The following is a 27,594-nucleotide window of genomic DNA, read 5'->3' on the forward strand; positions in this document are numbered from 1 at the left end:
TGTTTTAAAATGGAGCCACGGTTTAATGCTTCAGTAATTACCAGCAGTTATTCTCAGTGGTTGCTAGTGGTGTTTTCTGTGAGTGATCTTCAGAGAGGTTCCACAGTGGGGCTGTGGCTCAGTAGTAGAGGTTTGCGTGATCTTATTTCCAGCAACTCCACTTAAAAGGATTAGGTAGTAGGGGGTGTGAAAGACCTCTGCTTGGGACCCTGGAGAGCCACTGCTAGTCAGAACAAACAATACTGAACTTGACGGACCAATGGTTTGTTGGTTTGTTTATAATCCACCTTTCTCACTAAGACTCAAGGCTGATTACATAATGTAAGTCAGTACAATCAATAGGATGAGGAGACATCTAATAATGTAATAGGGCCATTTCTGTGTAAAGTGCCATCAAGTCGCACCTGACTTATGGCGACCCCATAAGGTTTTCAAAGCAAGAGACTAACAGAGGTGGTTTGCCATTGCCTTCCTCTGCATAGCAACCCTGGACTTCCTTGGTGGTCTCCCATCCAAATACTAACCAGGGCCAATTCTGCTTAGCTTCCGAGATCTGACAAGATCGGGCTAGCCTGGGCCATCCAGGTCAGGGCAAGAGTAGGGTTAGGATTGCAGATATCTGGAACAAAACATAAGTATTAACCATCATTCAACTCGTTAAAAGGCCCCTTTGTGTGTGTGTTCATGAGCAGCTCAAAAAATAGTTTGCTGTTTATTACCAATCTACAAGAAGCAGGGGAATGTTGAGTGTGCTTTACTTTAGGGCACATTTGTCTATTAATACTGAGTTAGTGAGTTCCAATTAGATCTATCTGGGGAGTCTGCCTGAACACAGTATGCTCTTTAGATTTAGAACAGAACTCTAGGAACCTCTGCAGCAGGTAGAGAAGAGTTTTGTGGTTGACACTCAACAAGATAGAGAAGAGTTTTGAGACACTCAACAAGGTGGTTGATCTGAAAGGGACATCCCTGAAGATAGAAAGCATTGACGGAGGGCATAATTGGGTAACTTTGTGTATAATATGAGACTAAAAACAATTGTTTAACAAATTGACAGGAAATGGTTACGACCTTTCTGGCCGTACCAGGCAGGGAGTTTTATTTGGTTTTTTTTATCTAGATGTGTAATATTTTGAAGAGTATTTTAAAAAAATGTAAATATTTTGACAAGATTCCACTGTCAACTCTTCACGCAAGTAGTTTGTTCCTATGAGTGGAGATAGTGGGTAAAGACTTTGCACAAACCAGTCCGCCGTTTCCCGTAGCAATAAAATAACCATGATTCTGATAATTCAGTCAACATCTTTTCTCGTCTGGATATATTACGCAGGTATCTTGGTAACTATATCATATGATTACAGTAAGCAACTAATACCCACTATATCGGTCTGTCTGGTGATGCTGGAATAGGGTTGTTGCAGTACTGGCAGAACATGATGTTTTTCAGTGTGGTATTCTAGCCTGGCAAGTTTGAGAACTGAGCAGCTAATCCTGAGCATTTCACATTACAAGCTATCAGGAAAAAAAAACTATCAGACATCTAATTTTCTTTAACTGATTTAAGTACAGGCTCTTATAGATTTGGGCTAGGTATAATATTGCTCCAGAACCGTCTCTTGGGGAAGCCTCTTGAAAATGCATGTAGGAGCCATTCCATTTGTGGTGAAACCATTCCCCAAGCAGGTTTCATTGATTGTTCACAAGCTTCTGCTTGGTTGTTAGATGCTTTTCAAGCTTCAAGGGGATTTTCTGTGGGTCAGACAAAAGGAGAGATTCAGCCCAATCTAAGCAGGGAGTAAAATGAGCAGCTACCTGCTTAAAATGAGGTGAGCAGAGGGGATACCATTAAAAGGACCTAAAGGAGATGAACAAAAGTAGAGTTTGATTGAGGTAAGGGTAGTTCTGAGCTGTAAATGAAATGTACATCTTTAGTCTATTTAAGGCTGACATTATCTGTAGCTGTCTAAAAGACAGGTTTTGCTTATTGTTATGTGGTGGTAGAAAGTGCCGTCCAGTCACAGCTGACATGGTGACCCCATAGAGTTTTCAAGGCAAGAGGCGTTCGGAGGTGGTTTGCCATTACCTGTCTCTGCGTGGGCTGAGAGAATTCTGAGAGAACTGCGACTGGCCTGTGGTCACCCAGCAGACTTCATGCGGAGAAGCGGGGAGTCAAACCGGTTCTCCAGGTTTGAGTCTGCCGTTCTTTAACTTCTATACCACACTGGCTCACGCTTCTTGTTACAGCTTATTTATATTTATACCCGGATTCCCCTTCAACTGAGGACCCAAAGCAGCTTACAGTATCATTCTCCCCATCTCTGTTATATCCTCACAACAAACTATCTGGTAGGTTTGGCTGAGAGAGACCGACGGGCCCAATGTCACCCAGTGAGCTTCCCTGGCAGAGTGGAAATTTGAACCTGGATGGCCCAGATCCCAGTTCAACTTTCTAACCATTATACCACACTGACTCACCACTTCATTCCTTCCACCCTTCTTGGCTGGTTAGGGTATCAAAATTGTTGGAGTACTTCCATGAGATGTTGGAGGCTGAAATTTGGTTCTGCCTGCCCTATGTGATGTATTCTTCCTGTAGCTCTTACCCTCCCTTGGTTCCTTTTTTTCCTCTTGACTCTCAGTTCAGCGTTGTTTGCTGTGAATTCTTGGGGCAATAACCCGTGTGGTCGTGAGGCCTCATATATAACAACCAGATCAACAGCAAAACTCTTAAAGCAGGATACTTTTACCTCAGTCCCTTGAATCTTGGGGCATTGAAGACTGCCTTATAACTGGCCAGCAGAGAAAGCCAAAGGATGGGACGATTGGCTGTGGAGGTTGCAAACAAAGCTTGGACTGAAAGGAGGGCAAATGGTAAGTAGTAGCCAGAAGCATAGTCTAAAAATGGTACAAGATTATGGGAGCTTTCAACACATTGATGATCTTTACGTTGTGGAGGAGGGATTTCCAGTGGCAGTCAGGAACATATCTATGTGTGCATAATGCAAACTGTATTTGGTAAAAAAATGTATAGCCCCAAATCTGAGCGTGTGTCAGCTACTGCTCACAGAGAACAAATCGTTGTCTAATTCAAAAGCTGCACCAACAACAAAGGGGAAAATAACCCTAAAAACAACAGAATTAAGTACCCAAAGGTCAAGAAAAAAATCAACATCCAAGGCCAAAGATTATACAATGTAAAGGTTATAAAAAAAACGTAAAGGTCCCCTGTGCAAGCACCGGGTCATTCCTGACCCATGGGGTGACGTCACATCCTGAGGTTTCCAAGGCAGACTTTGTTTGCGGGATGGTTTGCCAGTGCCTTCCCCAGTCATCTCCCCTTTACCCCCAGCAAGCTGGGTACTCATTTTACCGACCTCGGAAGGATGGAAGGCTGAGTCAACCTTGAGCCGGCTACCTGAAACCAACTTCCGTTGGGATCGAACTCAGGTCGTGAGCAGAGCTTTTGACTGCAGTACTGCAGCTTAACACTTTTATTACAGGCTAAAATCAGTAACATATATAAGGCCTGTAATAGCCTGCCAAGCCAACACATTCATGTAAACATACAACACAAATGGACATAAAATCATAGAATCAGACTTTGACCAAACGTGTTTCGGCCAAATGGCCTTCTTCAGTGGTCAAAACAATCTCAGTTCCAGAGTAAACATGTACATAACTTTCTAAAAATCTTTATGACTGTAGGTATGTTGTGTTCCGCAAGACGTCCTCATCTGTTTTATATTTCCATACAAATGGGTAACTAATCCCTGTGTTTGTTTCCCTCTTAAATGAGGAGATGTTAGATTTCAGCAATAAATAAAGTTGTCAAAAAGTATAGAAGACAGAATTTTTCCATATCCTCCAGCACTTGCTAGACTGCTATTTTATTTTCAGTGAATGAAAGAATTATAGAACAGTAGCAAGCAAGCCAACTGAATTTATTGACAAACACCCATGGTTTGGGCATATTTCAAAAAATGATTCTTGAAATGTTACTTCAAGCCACACATTTCCATACAAACCAGAAAACATGCTTTAACATCTTGATGTAGTATACGTATACATTCTTATTGCTGAACCATGAACACTGCCACCTTGCTCTGTTCTTCAAAACATGTTAAACTTGAAGAACTTCAAAACTGAATTCATATTACTTTCCGTATGGCAGCCAAGCGAGTATTGCTGGCCAGTACTTTCCAGTACAAAAGGATCTATTACTTACTTGGAAACAATTAATGCAGCAGGAACTGTACCCATTAAAAAGGCACAGCTAGGAAATAGAATGTTCTTGCCCTTTTATCGTCTTTCTGTGGGTCACAAAAGGCATGTGCTTTACCCGTGCCTTTTCTAACATATGTTGAACAACATAAACTGAATAGCTGGTTATGTGGGAAAAATTTAGGCATGACTGCCCTCCCAGATGAACTCCTCCAGGAAGAATATGGAACAAATGAATACTCTCTGTCTCCTGTGATCAGCCATTTGCCACAAACTGATCACATCATGAAAAGATATCAAATTCCACCTACATAACCTTTCCTGTAGGCAAATTGGATTGTAACTGCATCAGAAATGACATGGCAGTATGTAAAGAGAAAAGAAGAAGAAGAGTTGGTTTTTATATGCCGACTTTCTCTACCACTTAAAGAAGAATCAAACCAGCTTACAATCACCCTCCCCTCCCCACAACAGACACCCTTTGAGGTAGGTGGGGCTGAGAGAGCTGGAAGAGAGCTGTGACTAGCCTGAGGCCACCCAGTTGGCTTCGTGTGTAGGAGTTGGGAAACAAATCCAGTTCGCCAGATCAGAGTCCCCACTCTGATGGAAAGGTCTGGTGCAGGGGTTAATTGGCAAGGGGGAAAACTATCTGGGGAAAGGCCCCTGGCCCTCCCCCACAAAAAAGGGCATGCAGGAGGAAGAGCCGGCCCCACCACCCCACAAGTTTTGGCTGGGCACCTCCCTTGTGTCACCAGACTCATTGGGGTCATGCATCTTCTTCCTGGCACAGGGCTTGGTAGGGCAGTGCATCTCCTTCCCCACTCAGTATGGGGCTCAGGCTGCTGACTTATGATGGCAGCTGCTGCCCTCCCAACACAGGAGGAGGGCCCTTGCTTGGGGTCAGAGTGGCATCCCCCTAAGCCACTGTCCTACTGGGACTGATCGTGGTTGCCTTAATGGCCAGTCTGCCTCTAGTCTAGTGTCTAGGCCAGATTTCCTTTATATAGTAGGCAATGCCTAATGTTTTTAATCTCCGTGTTGCGCTATAGAGAGCCAGCATGGTGGTGTGGTTAAGATCAGTGGTTTGGAGCAATGGAATCTGATCTGGAGAATTGGGTTTGATTCCCCACCCCTCCACATGAGCTAATGTGGTGAACTGGATTTGTTTCCCCCACTCCTACACACAAAGCCAGCTGTGTGATCTTGGGCTAGTCACACACTCTCAGCCTCACCTACCTCACAGGGTGTCTGTTGTGGGGAGGGGAAGGGAAGGCGATTGTAAGCCGGTTTGATTCTTCCTTAAGTGGGAGAGAAAGTCAGCATATAAAAAACAACATTTCTTCTTCTATATGTGCCATCCTTTAGCTTGCCTTTGACTAAGTCTTCTTTGGGGGACTTTTCCTATTGAGGACTGCTCAGTCACATGGTCCACGGGTCTGTTGTTCTACTGAAGAACCCAAAGTTAGATGATAAGGTGGAGCGATTAAAAAAAGAGCAGGGTCTGTTTGTTGTGTTTGCAACATATTTATATTCGGTCCCATCACTGAATTCTCAAGGCAGGAGTTCTCAGTAACTCAGTTGTACTGAACAAAGCCAAATACACCCTCTTCACCCATGGATTGTTACCTGCTGGATGTTTGGCAGCCCCAGGTAGGAGGAAGTAAATCAGAAAGCTCATCAAACCCCTCTTGGATCATCATTCATGGTTGTGGGCTTATTCTTATGAGTAGGGTTGCCAACCTCCAGGTACTAGCTGGAGATCTCCTTCTATTACAAATTATCTCCAGCCGATAGAGATCAGTTCACCTGGACAAAAAGGCCGCTATGGTAGTTGGACTCTATGGCATTGAAGTCCCTCCCCTCCCCAAACCACGCCCTCCTCAGCCTCTGCCCCAAATACCTCCCGCTGGCAGCGAAAAGGGACCTGGCAACCCTACTTATAAGTCAAAATTTATGCAAATCTGTTCTAGACCCCTGGCCACCCATGTCAACCCTGGCTAGCGAGAAGGCCTTGAATTCTAGGGGTATTAGGCATAGAGCGGTTTCCTCTCTTTAAGATCCCTTTACAGTCTAAACAGAGGGCTCAAAATATGTGCTGTATCACAGAATGGGTATTCCTTTCCCTGGAACTTTTGTTCAAGCATTATGAATGTCGACAGTGTTCCTGGAAGGGGCCTAACGGTGGCCTGCCATTATCAAGTGACAAAATATGCAAACCAGCTGCTACTGTTTGGAAAACTGAGTTCCAAACAACGTTATTTTTACCTGAATGAATATTTATAGCCTGACCTTTTAAATATGATTACTGATGATTGTAAACCTAGTGCCGCACCTGGGCATTTCCAGCAGATGGAATCTTTAATCAGCATTCTCGTTGGTTTGGCTTGGAATGCAGAACATTTTTCTCTGCGTTCACGAGCTTGAATGCTTAGGAAGAGGATTTGCTGAGCTGGCAATGAGCGCTCAGTCCTGCTGGAGCTAGATGGTAATGTTTAAAGAGGCTCTGCAAATAAAGATTAGCACTCTGTGTTCACTCTTTAAACATAGGAAGCTACTTTCTGGAGTTATGCTGTTGGCTGATTTAAATACTATTTTGACTGGCAGTGACTGTTCCAACCCTACTTCAAAAGCTGGAGATGTTTGACATTTAACATGGGGCCTCGTGCATGCAAAACTGATGCTCGAGCATGATTTGAAAGCTTCTTTTATTGATAGGTGTGCTTGTGCAGTGGAAGGGGTAAAGGGTGGAACTATTTGTGTGTACTAATTTAAAACAGAGGTTACACGGTCTCTATTTTATTTATTGTTAGCTTCCTTGAAAACTAATTAGACAGAAAGGCGAGTATGAATATAAAAGCTCGTAGTTTCAGCAGGTGTCTTGATAACAGCGAATATACGGTTGGGGATATCGTCTAAATTACAAGAGTCTATAGCAGGGGTGTCAAACTCAATTGTTACGAGGGCTGGACATGGCATAAGTGCCAATTGGTTGGGCTGGGCCATGCCTCGTCAGCCCAGATCGAGAGAGGGGTGTGTGTGACTGGCTCGGCTGGCTCGCGGGCCAGATAAGATCTCTCAAGGGGCTGCATCTGGCCCGCGGGCCTTATATTTGACTCCCCTGATCTATAGTATGCTCCATTGTGAAGATGCAGGCCATGACCCAGCAAGCAAGTGATAATACCATTAAATGCCATAGACAAAAAATTTGCTACCACCAAGGACACATTTGGATCAATGGGATTAATGGTGTAGTGTGGTGCAGTGGTTAAGAGCGGTGGTTTGGAGCAGTGGACTCTGATCTAGAGAACTGGGTTTGATTCCCCACTCCTCCACATGAGTGACGGGGGCTAATCTGGTGAACTGGATTAGTTTCCCCACACCTACACATAGAGCCAACTGGGTGACCTTGGGCTAATCACTCTCTCAGCTCCACCTACCTCACAGGGTGTCTGTTGTGATTCTTCCTTAAGTGGTAGAGAAGGTCTTCCAAATAATTATGGTGATGATCGGGACACAACTATCTCTTCAGCCCACTGTCTTTTATTGTGGGAGGAGAGTGTACCTACAGTAATGTGGATAAGTGTAAAGTGGAACAAAAATGTGGTAGAAATTACATGTTATAGGATTTTTAATACTGAAGAGTTATATAAAACACATACTAGTAATTATACTTTGCTTGGATCGTATTTGGATACAAATGCATATTACTTTTTTGGGGGGGGGAGTCCGACTTGCAGAGTAACAATCTCAATATATAAAATATAAATAAAATAACTCAATCTGATTTAACTGTAACTTTTGCTGGATTTTGCCCCTTATCTATCCAGAAGTGAGGTTACATTTTTACTGTGGACATCTATTTACTGAACAAGCATTGGTACTCCTTTGGGGACAATGAATGTGAGTAACATCTCATGTCTTGTCTTGTCTTTTCTAGGTCTGGTTAATCTTCATTTAAATAACCATGGCAGAAGGTGGATTTGATCCCTGTGAATGTATTTGCTCACATGAACATGCCATGAGGAGGCTGATCAATCTGGTGAGGACCTTGTGGGGGAATTTTCCTTTTTATTTTGGTGTGTTTTAGATCTGAATGCAGCAAATGTATAGCCGCATCTTGAGAGCTTTCTGCCACTGAGGGCTTATCCACATGGTCTTGCAACCCACCTGTTTTACTTTGAGCAGGTCTTCTACAAGACCCTCCTCCAGCAACCACAGGCTAGGGTTGCCAGCTCTGGGTTGGAAAATTCCTGGAGATTTTGGGAGTGGAACCTGGGGAAAGTGGGATTTGGGGAGGGAGTTCAGCAGGGTATAATACCATAGGGTCCACCTTCCAAAGCAGCCTTTTTCTCCAGGTGAACTGATCTCTGTCGTCTGGAGACCAGTTGTAATTCTGGGAGATCTCTAGCCACCACCTGGAGGTTGGCAACCCTACCACAGGGGAGATATATGGGGAGATATGTACTTTAGCACAGGAACCAGGGAGTGATAGCACAGCCTATTTAAAAAGACTGTTTTTAAAAAGGCCCACAAAACTGCAATTACATTGAAGCAGGGATAATTCAAACTTGTTGGTATTTGAGACTTTTAAACAAAGGGTTAGAGCAGCACTTCCCCACTTGAGGGGTTCAGTAGTACAGATAAGAAAGTTTTAAAAAATTGTTAGTTGGATTGTGCTCTGTTGTGGGAAGGGGAGGGGAAGGGAAGGTAATTGTAAGCCGCTTTGAGACTCCTTAAAGGTAGAGAAAAGCGGGGTATAAAAACCTACTCTTCTTCTTATGGCAACCCTTGGTAGGGTTTTCAAGGTAAGAGATGTTCAGAGGTGTTTTGCCATTGCCTGCCTCTGCGTCACGCCCCTGGTATTCCTTGGAGGTCTCCCAACCAAGTACTTGCCAGGGTTGACACTGCTTAGCTTCTGAGATCTGACGAGATCAAGCTCGCCTGGGCTATCCAGGTGAGGGAAAACAGAGTTATGCCGTTCTAAATGCACTGATTTCAGTGAGCTTAGACAGGAGGAACTTTGCATTGGATTGCACCATTAATATAGTTCAAGAAACATTTTTGTTCCCATCAGTCCATCTTTCTGTTATTTATTTCTGTCTTAATTTTTCATTCATCTTGTCTATATCTATTTCTTTCTTTCTTTTCAATTTAGTTGTTTCCTGCAGCTTTGACTAGTATTGAAATTCAGTCTGCAGCCTGACTGCTGCTCTGTGTTGGTCTTTGGAACTGGCAGCGATTCATTTCATTGTCTTGTTTACTTCATCGTTTATTCTTCCTAATGGGATAGATGTGGCTGCCAACAAACTGAAGGAGTGAATTAATTATCCCACTGCATCAGACTGCAGTAGAGAGGATGCCATGCTATCATCATCTGGCATGTTTAAACAGACTTTGTGAAGTAGGTAATTGTCACAGCATCAGTGGCTGAGTTAACGTACTTCCTGTATAGTCACAGACACGACAGCTTTTGTGGCACAGGAAGTATAAGGGACAAGCACCTCTGTTTTTCTTATTTCTGTAGTAACGTTAGGGATGCCAGCCTCCAGGTGGGACCTGGGGAATTCTGGGGATTCCCCAGAATTACAGCTCATCTCCACACTACAGATATCAGTTCCCCTGGAGAAAATGGATGCGTTGGAAGGTGAACCGTATGGCATTGTACCCTACTGAGGTATCTGCCCTCCCCACGCTCCACCTTCCAAAGTGGCTGCCCTCCAAAGTCACTTGGAGATCGGTTGTAATAGAGGGAGATCTCCAGCCATCACCTGGAAGTTTGCAATCCTAGCAAGGGGGTGGTTGCCAGAAAATATTAGTAGTTGATCGAAAAAGTGTATAAAACATCTATAGATTTTTTTAATCTATAGGATTATTTCTGATGCTAATGTATATTTTGCCCTGAGTTATAAATCTTGCTTGTGTCACCATTGCCCTCTGTAGGCAGGGAACTGAAGCTGCAGCCCCATATTTATAGCCCCGTTTGGAAAGGTGCTTTTCATTAAATTGCAGGATGTTTCACATCCTATGGCTTTTGCTCTTCACCTTAAATAATGGCTCTTGAAGATATAACTCATAATACAAACAAACAGGCAATTTTTGTGGGGAAGACTGTTTCCCAGTTCTTGTTATGAAGCTGATATGTGAGAATTTGGCCATCTGTATGCTGTAAAAATTCTACAAAAATGTTGTTCTGGCACGCCAGTTACAATGATAAAAACTCGCCGAAAGCTAATTAACAGAACATACTGATTTATTTTGACACAAATTGCAGATTCTGAAAATCATTATGCCCCCAAAATTGCCTGGAATAAATCAATTTCTTGTGGTTGGACTAAAGAGAGAGATATAAATTTATATGTCTGTATATACTGACCAGGTTTAAGATACTGGTCAAGGACAACTTGAAATATGAAGCTAATCTAGATCTATTGAAAATCCAAAATAGCCCGCTTTCAGGAGAGTATTATCAGCTTTTTAAAAAATATTTTCTTAGTTGTTAAAAATTATGTTGCTGCCCAGTTTTCCCCCTGCATGGTCAGACTGGGTTGGGAAACACTGCCTCCTAGTGGGATGTGATTTCTGCCCAGTTTGGGTGAGTAGTTGCTGGGCAGTAAGACTGAAATAAGGGGAAGAATAAACTAAGGCGTTTTTCTTCTGAGGGGGAGAATTTCTCTGGAAAAAGGAGTATCAGAGAAGACAGCCTGTGGGGCAGCAAGAAGGGCAGTTGGCAGTAGAGTGGCGGTCTTCTAGCACGGGCTAGAAGTTGCTTCTCAGAGTCTGTAAAGAAAAGAGACTTCTCCAAGCACCCAAACCTTCCTGGAGTTCATGAGCCCAAAGACTTAGACTACTTCTCCCCTAGCCCCGACTTTAAGGCAGCTCAGTATATTTTATTACTAACTTCTTCTGTTCAGAACTCCTCATTCCATGCCCCCTGGTTTCCCCCCATCTTTAAATAAAAGCTCTGTCTGTTTAAGCTGCAATTTGAATGGGGCATTCCAAGTTTTGTGACTATTGACCAGAGCCTTTTAAGGCTGAAAGATTTCATGACAACCAGTCACTGTCCACAAAAGTATCTGATGGATCATGCTCAGCCTTTCCTAAAGAGATTTTATTCACTGTTTTTTACGTAACCCTGAACACTTTCAGTAAAGTTTTATTAATAAAGCTTTTGATAAATAATGTTTTCCAATAGTTCCTTTGTCTTACTTACATGGGAAATACAGCATCCTTCTCCCCCAGTAACCAAAATTGAAAATTTGGTGCATTAGCTCTTGCCTTTTATTATAGACACGAGAGATTCCTGCAAAAATTTCAGTAAATTAACTAGACTTCACAGAGACCCAGAAAATGTGTTTTCCTGGCTGACCTAGATATGTTTGTAACCGACTGGACAACATTGTTAGCTGAAATAGCTGAGTAGTAAAGAAATAAAACACTGAAAGACGTTATAGTTGCTTGTGCTGGAAACCAGCTGATGTAATTATTTTGGTATTTGAATGGACTCCTCATTCTTAAACTGATGTCACAAGGATTTTCAATGGAAATAAATAAAACCAGGAAAATATTGGCATTCCCCAGCAGGACATTCTTTTGTGTATATATACCCCTTTAACAATGGAAATTCTGCACGGGGCTTGTGCAGGAGAACTTCCCTTGTTGCCTAATCTGTATAGTCTTCCATATTGATGTAGGTTTATGAATCTGCTATATTTCTAAAGAGAACTTTGAGCAACCATTGGTGCTAGATCTTGAAAATCCAAGCCAGGATGTGTACCAAGATTTAAGGTACTTTAATAAGTTGTTCTTCAGATGAAATGAATGGATCTTCTCTGTGTAGACTTTGTATGTAGGGCAATGAAGGGGGGGGGGAACCCAGGAGGACTCAAGAGACCAGGAAATGTGAGATGTACAGTGTGAAATATAATTATGTAAAACAGATCTAATCAAGAAAAGCATGGAGAACACTTAACTAATTTTGCTAAGCTGGTTAATACTGATAATGAGTGGGGAGTCCCAGGTTTTGGTAAGATAGTTGACATCTGTATGACATCTGAGTCATCTGAGATGTCATATTTATTTATGTCATATTTATGACATCTGAGTCATAAATCCCAAATCCTTGTTTGGGGGCAGGGAGTAAATCCCAGTGCAGCCATTTCACTCTCGAGTCTCTCCTTCTGGTTTTTATATCATTTATTTATTTAGCTATTCCTACCCAGCTTTTCTCCCATCTGGCCATCTGTCAGCAATGCTGATTCTATGACCTCAGGCAGATCACGAGAGAGAGGGCATCTTGGCCATCTTCTGGGCATGGAGCAGGGGTCACTGGGGTGTGTGTTGGGGGGGGGGAAGGTAGTTGTGAATTTCCTGCATTGTGCATGGGGTTGGACTAGATGACCCTGGTGGTCACTTCCCACTCTATGATTCCCCAGTGCGGACCTGAAAGCCGCTTACATCATTCTCCCCTCCTCTATTTTATCCCTGTGCGTTAAGTTAGGCAGAGAGATGGTGAGTACCCCAAAGTCACCTGGCAAGTTTCCATGGCAGAGAGGGGATTCAAGGCAAAGCCTACCAGATCCTAGCCTGACACCATTACACCATGCTGGCTTGGCCAGAATTCTGATCTGCAAAAATCTTTTTTACAGAACTACATTTCATCCTGCACTGCTTGCATTTCATGGTGTCTTGATTCTTCTGCTGCTGTTGGTTTTTTGCCCCACCTTCCTCTATAAAATGTCTGTCATCTAAAGAAGCGGGCTCTCTAGTCCATTAAAACTTATACTGGAATGAGGTGTCACAAGATTCTTCTTTGTTTTAGCTGCAGCAGACTAACAATGCTACCTTTTTGAGAGTAAAAATGTAACAGTAAATTCCACATCATTTAGAATATAAGAAAGGCCATGCTGAATCAGACCAAGGTCCATTGAGTCCAGCAGTCTGTTCACACAGTGGCCAACCAGGTGCCTCTAGGAAGCCCACAAATAAAACAACTGCAGCAGTATTGTCCTGCCTGTGTTCCAAGCACCTAATATAATAGGCATGCTTCTCTGATCCTGGAGAAAATAGGTATGCAACATGACTTGCATCCATTTTTACTAGTAGCCATGAATACCCCTCTCCTCCATGAACATGTCCAGCTCCCCTCTTAAAGCCCTCCAAGTTGGTAGCCATCACCACATCCTGGGGCAGGGAGTTCCACAATTTAACTGTGTGTTGTGTGAAGAAGATCTGGTTAGCTGATTGACGTGGTAAATTAGCATTTAACAAGTAGCGCTCAATTCTCCAGAATCATTTTGACGTTAGAAATTCAGAAGACTGTCCCTCAAACTCCAGAGCTAACCAGATCTCCCTTGTTAATCTTGTTCATTTTTGTGTTCATTTGTTGTTGTTATTTGCATTTTATGAGCCTCTTTCTTAGTCCATTGAAGAGAAAGTGGGGTAAAAAAATCTGAATAATCAAATAAATAAATCAAGATTCTGTTGTTTTCTTCTTTTCAGTTACGACAATCCCAGGCCTACTGCACAGACACGGAATGCCTTCAGGAATGTAAGTAACTGGGATAACCACTGTTAACTTAATGTCTTCTTTTTTAAAGTAAAGCATGGTGTCTGAAAAGATCATGAAAATATGCCCTCAAAAACTAGTATCTTGCTGGGACATCCAACTGGGGAAAAACCTGGACAGTATATAAAGAATCATGCTTCTCATTGCCATGCTGTTAATTTGAGCCAAAGAAAACAGAGAATGCTAAAGATTTTCCTGGCTGTGAATTCCTACTCCAGTTTAGTATGGGAAACAATCACCATTCCAGTTAGGAATATGCATATCCAAGCACACTAGTTTGTGCCAAATTAAATGTTATGTTTGAGTTCTGTGATTGAATCGGCAGACATTTTTGTTTTTTAATGAAAGGCAGCCATGTAGGTATGCCCATTTTATCAGAGCAGTGACATTGGGGAAGGGTGTTTTTTTTAAGCGTTTCTCACATAATGTTTTCTCAATTATAACAGCTGTCCACTGCCCAGCAACTGGGCTGGCCTCAGATCGCCTGTTTAAAGAGTACTTTGGTTCTAAATCCCAGTGTTCAAGAGGCCCTACATATTCCTTCCACTTTTGAATAGGTCTGGGGACTGGCCTGGGTTTTAGAAAAAGAATTATGTTGGTAATGTACATATGAAACTCTGTTCTGCTGTATCAGAAGGGATCTACTGGATTTCAGTATGTTTCAAAGAGGCCAGAAAAATGTCAAAAGTGCAGCTGGACAAATAGGGATTTTAATCTGAAACTCAGAATGGGGTTCTGAACGAGCACATCAACTTTCATTTTAGTATCTCAGTTTTAACATATTACCATACATTTTGTGTTTTTCTCTCCTGCCCTTTTTGAGAATGGGTTTAGTAGCTGGTCTTGTACTGCAACTTGAAACATAAAATTGTGGACTGAAGACACACCAAATTTGATTTATATATCTCAGAGTTCACAGGAGTTACAAACAAACAGAATGCCAAACAGGCTGATTAAAGTGAAGGCCTTGTTTTGCTAGGTTAAAAGTCCAAAAATGATCTGTGAAATATAAACGGCACATGCAAATATTTTTGGAACATTTCCCATTGAAACACACACAGCAAGGGACTGCTCCAAACATGCTTCTTGTTTATGTGTATGAAGGTGGCACACAGCAAAACATAAAAAAATGCATCTGATTCATGTTTAACAATGCACACGAGAATCTTACACCCAAATATACTCTTTTTGCCATCAAGTCACAGCTATCTTATGGCAACCCTATGGGGATTGTCTCAAGGCAATGAACATTCAGAGGTGGTTTGCCATTGCCTGCCTCTGCATAGATTATCAGAGAGGGAGCTCACCACCTCCATAGGCAGCCGATTCCCAGCTGAACTCTTACTGTAAAAGAGTCATGGGGGACTCTGTCAAAAGCTTTACTGAAATCGAGATAAACCATGTTAATGACATTCCCACAATCAAAGAAGGTTGGTCTGGCAGGACCTGTTAGGGACAACAAAGAGGACTTTGAGGGATATTTACACATATTTTACAATAACTTGCTAGGGTAGTTTCCAGCTCAGCCGTGAAGTATCTGACGTAGCTTTCTTCTGGACCACCTCAACTATTTTTTATTTCCCTTTAAGCAAACCTATAAAGAGCTTAGATCTGAGCACATGTTAACTCCCTTCTCGTTTAGAAACCAGGATATTAGGAAGAGTTGGTGCAAATCGCTCTTTTTTTCCCTTTTTTTTTCTTTTTTGCAACATCATGTTCTTTCTGTGTTCCCCATCCACTCAGTGTACTCCTAGGGCTTTTCATTCCTAACATTCTTTTGCTTCCTGAAGTCCAGCTGCTGCTGCTATGAACAACCCCTTTGGAGTTAAGGATTACAGCAATACTGGCTGCGGTTTGGGTGGGGCTTGGTTTAGGAAGCGGGAGGGCTGCAGCTCAGCTGAAGTCTGAATGACGTCTGTTATGGTGTTGCTACAAACAAACGAGAAACTCATAAAAATCCAGGCCTGAGAAGGAACTCCCCAAGATTGGAAAAGTCCTTTTTATGAAAGCTTAATGGGGCTAGGTTGTTGTTGTTGTTCCCTGTATCCAAAAAAATAGGAAACCGCAGCATGAAGGGAGGGGACATGAAACTGTACCTCTTTGCTTTGAAATAGCCATATAACAATGTTCCAAAACATCTAATAATTGAGAAACTCTGCTTTTCTGAGTTAAAGCTGGAGAGTCACTTTATCCTGGCAACAGAAAAGATTGGGAGGAGGCATTTATAGAGCAGGGCCTCAAGCAGAGACGAAGACGGTGATCTCCTCTGCGAGCAGATAATTCTAGCATTGTCTGTTTATGAAATTGTATAGCACTGTTGCTAAACATGTGAGCATACTGTCACTGCAGCCATGAACTTACTAGATGACCTCAGAGAAGCCACTAGGCTCTCATTCTCTGCTCCCATTTGCAGTGTTGTTCTACCTGATGAGGCTGTTTTAACCATTAGGGGGTGAATGGCTTTGAACACTGCAAATTACTGAAGATTTTGTCTCAATACAAAATAAAACATGATTCCTCCAGTGGCACCTTAAAGTCTACCAACATTTATTTGAGCATAAGCTTTTGTGAGTCAAAGCTCACTTCCTCAAAATGCATAGTAGGAGTGTAAATCCTTCAGGGGGTTACAAAGAGAAGTGGAGTGAACCTATTACCCTTCTGATTGGATCTTGTTTTGAACCAAACTCTTTTTAACATCTCTCCTCTCCCCCCCCCCCCATGCTGTTCTGCATATAAAATGGGACCTGATGGATTTACACTCCAAAGCATCTGAGGAAGTGAGCTCTGACTCATCCTTAGCTGTTTAATTATCCCAGCACCACCACCACCCATGTTGTCTGAGGAACACTGCTAATGCCTTTGCCCTGTGAAGCTGAAGGTCCCTTTCAGAGTTTGACAAACAGTACTTTCATTAAAAGGGATGACATGGAGGATTTGATGGGTTTTGGATATGCAAATAGCAGAATAGTCTACCTGAGGGTATTTTGATTCAGATAAGTCACCCCTGATGGTGTCCTTGGGATCTGGAGCCAGCCAGCTGTGTGCTTCCAGGCTTCCTTTTTTTTTAAAAAAAAAGTTGGGTTGCTTCACTGTAAAGATTTTTTTGGGGTGGGGGTGGAACACAGAAGTCTAACCTTTGCTCCTAGCCCAGTCTTATGAGTATCCATTATTTGTTTGTTCTTTGACTGCCACGTCACAGCTGACTTACGGTGACCCTTTAAGGTTTTCATGGCAAGAGACCTTTGGAGACAGTTTGCCATTGCCTGCCTCTGCTTCATGACCCTGGTATTCCTTGGAGGTCTCCCATCTCCAAATACTACCCAGAGTCAGGGCTGAGAGTGTGTGACTGGCTCACGGTCACTCAGCAGTCAGGTTGCCAACTGCCAGGCTGTGGCTGGAGATCTCCTGCTATTACAACTGATCTCCTGGCGACAGAGATCCGTTCACCTGGAGAAAATGGCTGCTTTGGAAGGTGGACTCTATGGCATTATACCCAATTGAAGTCCCTCTCCTTTCCAAACCCCGTCCTCCTCAGGCTCCACCTCTAAAATCTCCAGGTATTTACCAACCCAGAGCAGGCAACCCTACCCAGCAAGCTTTCATGGCACAAGTGGGGATTTGAATCTGGGTTTCCCAGGTCCTCGTCGAATGGGAAAAACAGATGTGGCAGGCAGAGGTACATATATCTAACAGGACAGTAAAGAGAGCATAATGTTTATCAAAATAAAACAGGAGTCCAGTGGCACTTTAAAGACTAACCAGATTTATTCCAGCATAAACTTTTTGTTAGTCAAAGCTTATTTCATCAGTAAGCTTTGGTGTGAATATCTTTTTAGGGCAATTCTTTTATATTCACAACAGAAAGGAGGTCCGTGCAAGGGAGGAAGAGGTGTTACAAAGAGAAGAATCGTTTTATGAGAATTATATTAAATTGCCAAATGTTTTATACTGTTTTATGCTCCAGCTGGACTGTAATGCTGCATTTTTAATAGTTTATTCATTGTTAATGAATTTTATGACATTTTCTGTTAGTATCGTTTACTTTGTAAGCCCTGTCAAGCAGGCTCTTGGGAGAGATGGCGTAAATAAAGGCAGGTTTAAAACAAGACGTAAAAGAGTTATCAGGTCACTCAGTGTGCGTGATGGTCACCCCTAGCTTTTGTTAGATAGGCAAAGTAAGGTTATCAAGTTTCCTGTAAAAGAACTGTGAGAAATGTTTATTTTGGCTTGAAGATAGCAGTATCTTTCGTATTTACCTATTTTACATGTAAAATCCTTTCAGTGGCGTACGAAAACAGTCATGTTGCAGTAAATGTGTTAGTCTTTATGGAGCCATCAGACTCACTGTTAATTTTTGCTGTAAAACACAGCTATACTTTGGACAAAATCTGTAACACGTTTGCTCCGGTTGTCCCCATTGTAAGACAAGTTCCTATTTTCTGTTCTCTGGCAAACCACTGTCTCTATTTCATTCTTACTTTTGAAGAGGCCCCGTTAAAATGTTGTTTGTATAGGGCAGCACGGCCCCCATTGTAGCGGGGAGATTCCAACCCTAGACCACCCCTTCCCAGCTGCCACTTGACAGGGTGCAGGGGAAATGGGGGGGGGCATTCAGCATTGCACCAACACCACAACATCACTTCTGGCATGAACCAGAGGTGATGTCATTGCATCGGCATGGCTTTCTAGGATTCACCAAAACTGTATGGTTAAACCATAGAGTTAGTTCTTGGTAAATCCTAGAGTGTTGTGACAACATTTTGGTTTGTATTCAGCTTGATGCCATGGCATTGGCGTGACGGCCAGTAGATAGATCCCTTCAGTCTCTCGCTGGCTGCCAGTGCTGGGCTGGCAACCCTAAGTTAGTTTGAGTTGCTAGACTTGTTCTTCGTTTTTTACCTCTCTCCCCCAAGTCTCTAGAAGTTCAAATCTCAGTGTGGGAAGTGGATGCATTGTGTGTCTAGTGCAGTGTTTCTCAACCTTTATACCCTTGCAGAACCCCTGAAATAATATTCATGTCCCAGGGAACCCCTACAAATGATTTACATATGATTAGCCTATTCATCACTATTTCCTGCGGAACCCTAGGCTTCTGGGGAACCCTGGTTGAGAAATGCTGGTAGTGTGTAATAATGTGCTTGCAGTTGCTGAGATGTATTTTGAACTAAGTGGTAGACGATTATGTTTTTCTCAGATGTTGTTAACTGAAAATAACAAACACCTCTTTGTCTCAGTAAAGGACAAGATTAGTAAGTAAATAGCAAGTAGTCTATTTAGCAATATGTCATAGCATGCATATATGATCCTTGCTATGAGAACTGGGATAGTGCAAGCATCTCTCTCTTTCTGTAGCTCTGTTTCATGACTCAGTTGAGAACCAGTGTGGTGTAGTGGTCAGAGTATTAGGACTACGGGGCCTGGAAGATCCAGGTTCAAATCTCCAGTCAGCCAAGGAGCTCACTGCGTGACCTTGGGCCAGTCATTCTCTTTCAACCAAATCTTACTTGACAGGGTTCCTGAGAGGATGAAATAGAGGGGGAAAGCCTTGTGTGCTGCCTTAATCTTGAAGAAAGCAGGGGATAAAATATATGTCTTTGAAATGTTGGGAGGATAAATGATAATATGGGCTTTTAGCATTTTAGAGAGCCAGTGTGGTGCAGTAGTTCAGAGTGGTGTTTTGGAGTGTTGGAGTCTGATCTGGAGAACCGGGTTGGTTTCCCCACTCCTACACACGAAGCCAGCTGGGTGACCTTGGGCAAGTCACAGCTCTGTTAGAGCTCTCTCAGCCTCACCTACCTCACAGGGTGTCTGTTGTGGAGAGGGGAAGGGAAGGTGATTATAAACTGGTTTGAGTCTCCTTTAAGTGGTAGAGAAAGTTGGCATATAAAAACCAACTCCTCTTCCTCTTCCTCCTCCTTCTGTTTGTTTATTTATCAGAAGAAAAGCCTATGGTGATTAACCTACTTGTAGGACTGTGTCCTGTTGGCTGACTCATGACAGACTGTCAAATAGTTGGTGGTTTTTATTTTTATAAATTATTTAAAATGTAGATGTTAATGTAAACATTGCAGAATACATGTATTTAGGGTTTTTGTGCCTTGCAGATTTGCAGTGCTGTGTATTCTTATTCTTATTCAGTGCATTTTAATTCCACCCTTCCTGCAAGGAACTCTGTTCTTTGCTCCTCCATTTTATCCTCACAACAACCCTGTGAGGTATGTTAGGCTGAGAGAGTGCGCCTGGCCCAAGGTCTCTCACACATGCTCTCTTAGTCTGTCTCTCCCTCCCTAAGGCCTCCACCGCTATCTAACATTTTCTCCTATAAAAGCCCTGCATTGAAGTTAACGGGTTTTCTGTAATGATTAGTAATAACTTACTTTTTTCAAAATGTGAGGCTAACATTAGGAACCCTGTTGACGAGTAAGCATAGGACACTAGGAAAGTATGTGTGCAGGAAACAGAGAAGCTGAGAAGTACCCATCTGATGGAAAGCAGCCAGAAGGTACCACAGATGGTTTCCTTGGCTTGACACAAAATAACCTAAAGCAATTGAAGACTAGATGGAAGTGAAGCAGACAGCATTTAAGAAATAGTCATGTATGACTGTTCATGTGAAAACGTCAGTACAGTGACTCAGATGGGCAGTCTTTGGACAGTGATTCAGAGGGTGGAGCTGCTACTCTCTTCTCATCTACCCCCTGATCTGATTCAGTATAAGGCAGCTTCATGTGTTCCTTTTCGCCTCCAGTAACAGCTATTAATTATTATTTCAGGGAAGGCTCTCAGTGGCTGGCTATGCAGACTTGGTTTTGCAAAATTTCATAACTATATTTTGTCTTTCAAATGGGTGTTCTGACTGGCTAGTTTTTCTTGTTAACGCCTCTGTTTGTAGGGTAGGCTCCTCTCCAAACTCAGAAGGGGGTTATAAGCCTCCTCCTCCTGACAGAAGTAATCCCACGTGCCCTCAGCCCGCTTTTCTATTTCTTCCCCAATGCTGTCTGCTCTACAACTGGGTCATATCATTTGCGCATTCTTTATATATCCAGGTGGATAAAGGTGACCTGCATTCTATCCCTGATTTAAAGTCTTGTTTTCTTTCTAGTGCCGGGACCAAGTCCATCAGCTGATAATGGCATCAGTGTTACAATGATCATGGTGGCCTGGCTCGTCCTGGCCCTTGCCTTGTTCTTGATGAGACCCACAAACTTCAGAAGATCTAATAGAGCTGAAAAACCAACCAGCCCACATAATGTAAGTATGTTTTCTAGCGTTTCGTGTAGCCTGACTGAATAATCTGATATGTTCAGAATAGCGGTTGTGGCAGGGAGATCATTTATAATTCCTTTAAGGTATGAAGCGATATAGATGCTTCACATAAAATAAATCAGTACAATCACTATAGGCTGGACGCTGCAATTAGCAGCAGAAGGCGATAGCAGAAAGGGATATTTATTATCCCCTTTCCTCCCCAGTAGCCACCTGCATCTACAGATGCAGAAAAAGAACAATGTGTTCTCTAGATTATGTCCAGTCTAGGCCAGGATTTTGGGTAGCCTTACCTAGAACCATGCATGATGTAAATTGGGGCTGGAAGCCCAGAGACTGCAATAGGCAGGAAGTTCAGTTGTGTTAATACGACAAGAAAAGCCCAGGCTCCTAGTATTAATACTCAGTTTAGCCGATCTGGAACCCTCGTTGTCTGACTATCAAAGGGATTGAGATTAGGCATCCCTTTTGCCTACATGTCTGAAGATGATTGAGGCCTGAATGCCTCCCAGTTCATTCTTGTGGTACCTGTGCTGTCCCGCATGGGTACTGTGCACATGCAGGCCTGCCATGGAGAGGTGTTTTTTTTTAAGCTCAAAAACTGATATGGGTGCTCCGTCCATAGGGTTGCCAACCTCTAGGTATTAGCTGGAGATCTCCTGCTATTACCACTGATCTCCAGCCAATAGAGCTCAGTTCCCCTGGAAAAAATGGCCGCTTTGGCAATTGGCTCTGTGTTATTGAAGTCCTTCCCCAATGCCCGCCCTCCTCAGCTCTGCCCCCCAAACCTCCAGCTGGTAGTGAAGAGGGACCTGGCACGCCTATCCGTCCCCCTCCCCCTCACTGTCTCCCCTCCTTTTGCAGCGTGATATAGACAGGGCAGAGCACCCTTTCCTCAGTTCTCTCTCTGAGAGAGACCACAGAGGTCCCTCGGTCAAAGCTCTGTTTCAACAGCCTCTCACTGCCCACAACAACTACCTACCTCAAACTCTTTCCAGAATATGGCACAAAAAGCGCTCTTCAAAAGGTGCAGGTTCTGTGGGTCCAAAACTCCCTTTGGGAGGGTATCACACCCTACCTGGAAATGCTATCAACGGACAAGCACAAACTAGCAAGTCTGCTAGCCCCAGAAGCATCCAAACTTTTCAAACATCAAATCTCCTCTGCAAAGCATTCTGCTGACTGTGCATCTTCTGGCCTCGCCGCTGCCGCTGAACTATGCTGCCACTCATGGCTAAGGTCCACCATGCTTCTTCATGAGATATGTGCCAGGATTGACCTACCATTCGAGGACATGGACCTCTTTAGTGCCAATTCAGATGATGAAGAAGAGTTGGTTTTTATATGCCGACTTTCTCTACCACTTAAGGAAGAATCAAACTGGCTTACAATCGCCTTCCCTTCCCCACAACAGACACCCTGTGAGGTAGGTGGGGCAGAGAGAGGGTGACTAGCCCAACGTCACCCAGCTGGCTTCATATGTAGGAGTGGGGAAACAAATCTAGCTCACCAAATTAGCCTCTGCCATTCATCTGCAGGAGGGAGGAATCAAATCCAGTTTTCCAGATCAGAGTCCACCACTCCAAACCACCGCTCTTAACCACTACATCACGCTGGCTCCTCAATAAAATGAGAAAAGACAAATTCACAACCAAAACCTTAGGGATAATTTCCCCCACATCTTCCAATTGAAGATCTAGACTCTACTTCAGGCCATACTACTCATCGGCCATACTACTTATCGGGCAGAAGGAGAGGACTTCAAACTCACACTTCAAGCTAATTCCAGAAGCCTGTTATACACCTATGTCCCAACCACCCACTCAGCACAGAAGATTATCTAATCCCAGAGGCAAGGTGAGACTCCACTCGCCCAAACCCAACCATCCTTCTCGGCAGGACTTTTGACAATCGCAGTCAATGTCCAGTTCATTACCCAACAGCGGACTTGTCTTCCAACCAGATCACCTGGCAAGACATCACCCAGGACCAATGGGTCATAACCATCATGACAAAGGGCTATGTGTTATGAGTACTCCTCTCTTCCAACCTACAACCCCACCATCGTCCAACCCCCCATCCCCAGAGCTCCTAGCAGAGGTTCACACCCTTCTCAACATGAAAGCAATAGCAGAGGTTCCAGCAAAAGAACAATGCTTGGCAGTCTACTCCAGATACTTTCTGATGAATATTAGAACTGAGAAGGCAAAACCATTTCCTGTTCCAGCGTGGTGTAGTGGTTAAGAGCAATGGTTTGGAGCGGTGGACTCTGCTGAAGAACTGGGTTTGATTCCCCACTCTTCCACATGAACAGCGGAGGCTAATCTGGTGAACTGGATTTGTTTCCCCATTCCTACACATGAAGTCAGCTGGGTGACCTTGGGCTAGTCACACTCAGCCCCACATGCCTTACAGGGTGTCTGTTGTGGGAAGGGGAAAGGAAAGTAATTTTAAGCCAGTTTGATTCTTCCTTAAGTGGTAGAGAAATTCGACATATAAAAACCAACTCTTCTTCTTCTTCTAATAAAAAACTTCAGAATGTTATCAATTCCCAGTGTCCTCCCTCTGTTGTACCTGGGCATGTGGTTCATAATGTTATATTTACTGGATGCATATTTCTGTGTGCAAATAAGACTGGACCACCAGAAATACCTCTGCTTTCAGTGCTGTTCCCGCCATTTTCAATACAAAGTCCTCCCCTTCGGGCTCACCACAATACCCAGGGTATTTACAAAGGTGGTAGCAGTAGTAGTAGTCTACCTAAGACAGTTGGGGTGTGAGCTATACCTGTACCTAGGCGATTGGCTGATAGTGGCAGACACCAGGCCCGTTACAATCAGACCTCCATCTCATATTACAAGTGCTCAGAGTGCTGAACCTGCAGGTCAACACAAAGAAATCCAAGGTAGAACCCTCACAGACGACATCCTTCATGGGCACCACGATAGATTCCATTCTAGCCAAGGCCTTCCCCCTTTAAGAAAGGGTCTTGGCAATCATAACACATACTTTGTTGTCAAATAACGTGTTTCCAGTTGGCCATAATAATACAAAGGCTGCTAGGGCTAATGGCTTCCACCATGTCGGAGGTGCTGTATGCATGACTACGTATGAGCCCCTGACAGCTGTGGTTTGTCAGAGTTTTTAACCCACTCTGTCATCATCAATCAGAGAAATTAACCATCCCAAGACAGGTGCTGCAGTCCCTTCAATGGTGGACGTGATAGAACAGTCTCCTAGTAGGGGTCCCCTTTCTCCAACCAAAAATCATAGTCACCACAGACGCATCCTTGCTAGGCTGAGGCACCCACATTGGCCAAATATCAGCCAGTGGGGCATGGTTGACCCAAGAAAGCCTCTATCACATCAGTATGTTGAAGCTCAAAGCCATACTCAACAGCCTTGTAGCCCTCTGCACCCACCTGTCAGGCAAAACAAAAATAGCTACAGACAGTCTTACAGCCATGTTTTACATAAACAGCCATGTTTTACGTAAACAAACAGGGCAGCATGTCCTCAGTAGTGCTGTGCCGCCTTGCTGCTATGTTATGGGAATGGGTCATTGAAAACAGTGCCACGATTCAGGCCATCCATACAGCTGGAGTCGACAACAAACTAGCAGTTTTCCTCAGCTGTGCTTCTTTAATACCTCATGAATAGTATCTGAACTGGACATTCCTATCCCTGCTCTTCCAGCGTTGGGGTGTGCCAGTAATAGTTTTTTTGCCACCAGTCTGGACAAAGAATGCAAGTTATTTTGTTCCCAAGGTGCACAACACCCAAATTTCCTGGAAGACACCTTCCAAATCATAAGGGTTGGAAATCTCCTATATGCATTTCGTCCTTTACCACTCGTTCCAAATACAAAGTGAGACAGGAATACACAACAGCCATCCTGATAGCATCATTTTGGCTGAGACAAACCTGGTTCCCATCACTAATGTCCACGTCCCACAACAGGTGATATCCTCTTTCCCCTTTCACCATCTGAACATTGGCAGCCTCCATAGCAGTGTGGCTCATTCAATGAGTAATCGCCAGTTTAAAAAACCTGTTGAACAGGTACTACTCAATGCCAGGAAACCATCCATCTTGCATTCATATTCAGACAAATGGGCCAGAGGAGAGACCCGGTCACATGCCTATTGAATGAGTGTTCAAATACCTCCTGGGCCTAGTCCAAGGGGAGTTATTATCCACCTCTGTAAGGGTCCACTTAGTTGCCGTAGCATGCTTACACACACATAGAACAAAAGTCTTTTTTTGCACAAAAAGAATCTAAACTGTTCCTTAAGGAGTTGCTGAATCAGTTCCTCCCGATCCATCTTCCAGTACCTCAGTGGAACCTGTTCCTGGTGCTATCTATATTAATGGGGAAGCCATTTGAGCCAATGACCACGTGTCCTCTCCATCTACTCACCATGAAGACAGTATTCCTAGTCACCATCAAATCAGTGAAAAGAGTCAGTGAGCTACAGGCACTGAGGTATGCCCCCCCCCCAAATTCTTAAAGATTTTTGACACTAGGGTAGTTTTCTGTACGTCGCTGCAGTTCCTCCTGAAAGTGACATCAAAATTTCACCTCAGCCAGGATGTCACCTTGCCCATGCTCTACCCACAGCCACAGGACGATAGAGAATGAACCCCTGCACAATCTAGACATAGGGCTACTGTTTTACCCAAACAGAACAAAGCCCTTCAGAAAAGGCGACAACTTCTTTATATCGTTCATAGGTCCCAACATAGGTAAGAAACAGTCAGTGCAATCCCTTTCGAGATGGATAGCGACTTGCATCAAACTATGCTATAAACCGGCACGTGTTGACTGTCCACTACAGCTGCCTGCTCACTCCACTTGAGCTCAGTCCGCTTCAGCTGCTTCCCACCATGGTCTCTCCATCAAATTCATCTGCAAGGCTGTGAGGTGGTCTTCATCGTGCACCTTCGCAAGACATTACTCGATAGATCTAGATGCCATGATACACACGGCAGTAGGAAGAGCGGTCCTGCCGTCTCTGCTCAACTGACAGCTCACACCCACCTTTTAGCAATCTAATAGCCCTTCATTACCACAGAGCATTCGTGCTTGCTCGCTTGAATGCCACCCCTTCAGTGGTGTTAAATGGAAGATATTGCCCCTTACCTTATTCAGATAGGCTTTGCCCATGTGATCTGAAGAGAGTGGATTCATTATCCCATATGATGTTAGAATGCCCCCAATACAATTCTTATCGCAATCAATGGATTACTCCTATCTTAATCAAATTACCTGCCACCATAACAAAAGATAAAACAGTCCTATTTTTGCTGGCAGATAAAGACCCAAGAACAGCATTGGCGGTAGCCAAGTATCTCTCCACCATATTTTCCTTAAAGAAACAAAGGCTCTCCTTTTACTGCTCAAGACTTTTTGGTCAAGAGAGCTTGAAAGAAGGATAGGAAGCTCACACCCACCTTCCTCAGATGGATAAATCAGCTCATTGCTCTCCCTTGTGGGACTGCACAGGTACCATGGCGATGAAAACAGGGTTGCATTCACCTGTAACTGTTGTTCATCGAATGATCACCTGTGCGGTCATACAGCCTTCCCTCCTGCCCTGCTGTGACTTCTTAGCTCAATCTGGTAAAGTTTACCCCACTCTGACATTGGCAGAGAGGAACTGAGGGGAGGATACTCTTCCCTGTCTCGATCACGCTGTAAAGGCATGAAGACATCGTGGTGGAGGTGGACAGAGTGCCAGTAGGTGTTTTTGAACTTAAAAACAAAAAAACCCTCTTCACAGCAGGGCTCTATGTGTGCAGTACCCATGTGTGACAGCACAGGTGACCACTCAATGAACAACAGTTACAGGTAAGTGCAATCCTGGTTTTGAAGGGCCTGCAATTTACCTTGGTCAGTTTTGGACCCAGTTAGAGCTTTGCATTTCCTGGCAGAAACAAGCCAGTATTTCTGTTTTGTATACCTTTCTTCCCTCTGTTTTGATTCCGTGTATTCTCAACAAATAGGGACAAGAGCCACCAGCGCCGCCCGTGGACTAGAACACGCTGGAAAAGTCCAACCAGGAACGTTCAACAGCTGTAATCTTGCACGGCCAAATGGATGAAAGTGACCAAACACTTTTTACTCTTAAAACCCATAAAACATTGTGTTCTTCCACACATTTATACATCCTTACTTTTTTCCTGTTATAATTTCTAGCAGATTACACTTGAATAAATTAACAAATGTGGCAGGAGGTGACGGACATTTTTGGTGATGGCTTTTGGGTTCATAGACATTTACAGTCGGGGATCCATGGAGACTTGTTGCAGGAGGATAAATTGCTTTACCCCACCTTATTGGACTCTGCTTCCCCCCAATCTTGTTCAGGCTCCTCCTTGCAGTCCCAGTGGGATTTCCCCCCTTCTTCTTTTCATCTTCTCACTTCTCCTTCCCTTCCTCTGTCTTGGCTGCTGCTACCTCTCCTGTCTTCTCCCAGCTCTTATTTCCCTCCTGCATCCTCTCTGCTTTGCAGCCTCCTTTCATATTCTTTATTCTGTCC

General features: G+C 43.5%; 1 protein-coding gene across 1 annotated transcript; it reads left to right on the forward strand.

The window, feature by feature from the left end:
* Positions 1 to 8,147: 8,147 nt before the first annotated feature.
* SMIM14 (small integral membrane protein 14) lies at positions 8,148 to 27,203 on the forward strand. The gene is made up of 4 exons (XM_056855821.1): positions 8,148 to 8,260; positions 13,720 to 13,768; positions 20,889 to 21,037; positions 27,059 to 27,203. Exons 1-4 carry the CDS (start codon positions 8,186 to 8,188, stop codon positions 27,089 to 27,091), a joined length of 306 nt encoding a protein of 101 aa, XP_056711799.1. The 5' UTR covers positions 8,148 to 8,185; the 3' UTR covers positions 27,092 to 27,203.
* Positions 27,204 to 27,594: the final 391 nt, after the last annotated feature.

This window comes from Euleptes europaea, chromosome 9 (assembly GCF_029931775.1).
Source record: "Euleptes europaea isolate rEulEur1 chromosome 9, rEulEur1.hap1, whole genome shotgun sequence".
NCBI classification, from domain to species: Eukaryota; Metazoa; Chordata; class Lepidosauria; order Squamata; family Sphaerodactylidae; genus Euleptes; species Euleptes europaea.

Excerpts from the sequence above, each read along its gene's own strand:
- SMIM14 (XM_056855821.1), top strand. The coding sequence starts at position 8,186 with ATGGCAGAAGGTGGATTTGATCCCTGTGAATGTATTTGCTCACATGAA. Across the intron at positions 8,261-13,719 it reads TGAGGAGGCTGATCAATCTG|TTACGACAATCCCAGGCCTA; the intron begins GTGAGGACCTTG and ends TCTTCTTTTCAG. Across the intron at positions 21,038-27,058 it reads AACCAACCAGCCCACATAAT|GGACAAGAGCCACCAGCGCC; the intron begins GTAAGTATGTTT and ends CTCAACAAATAG.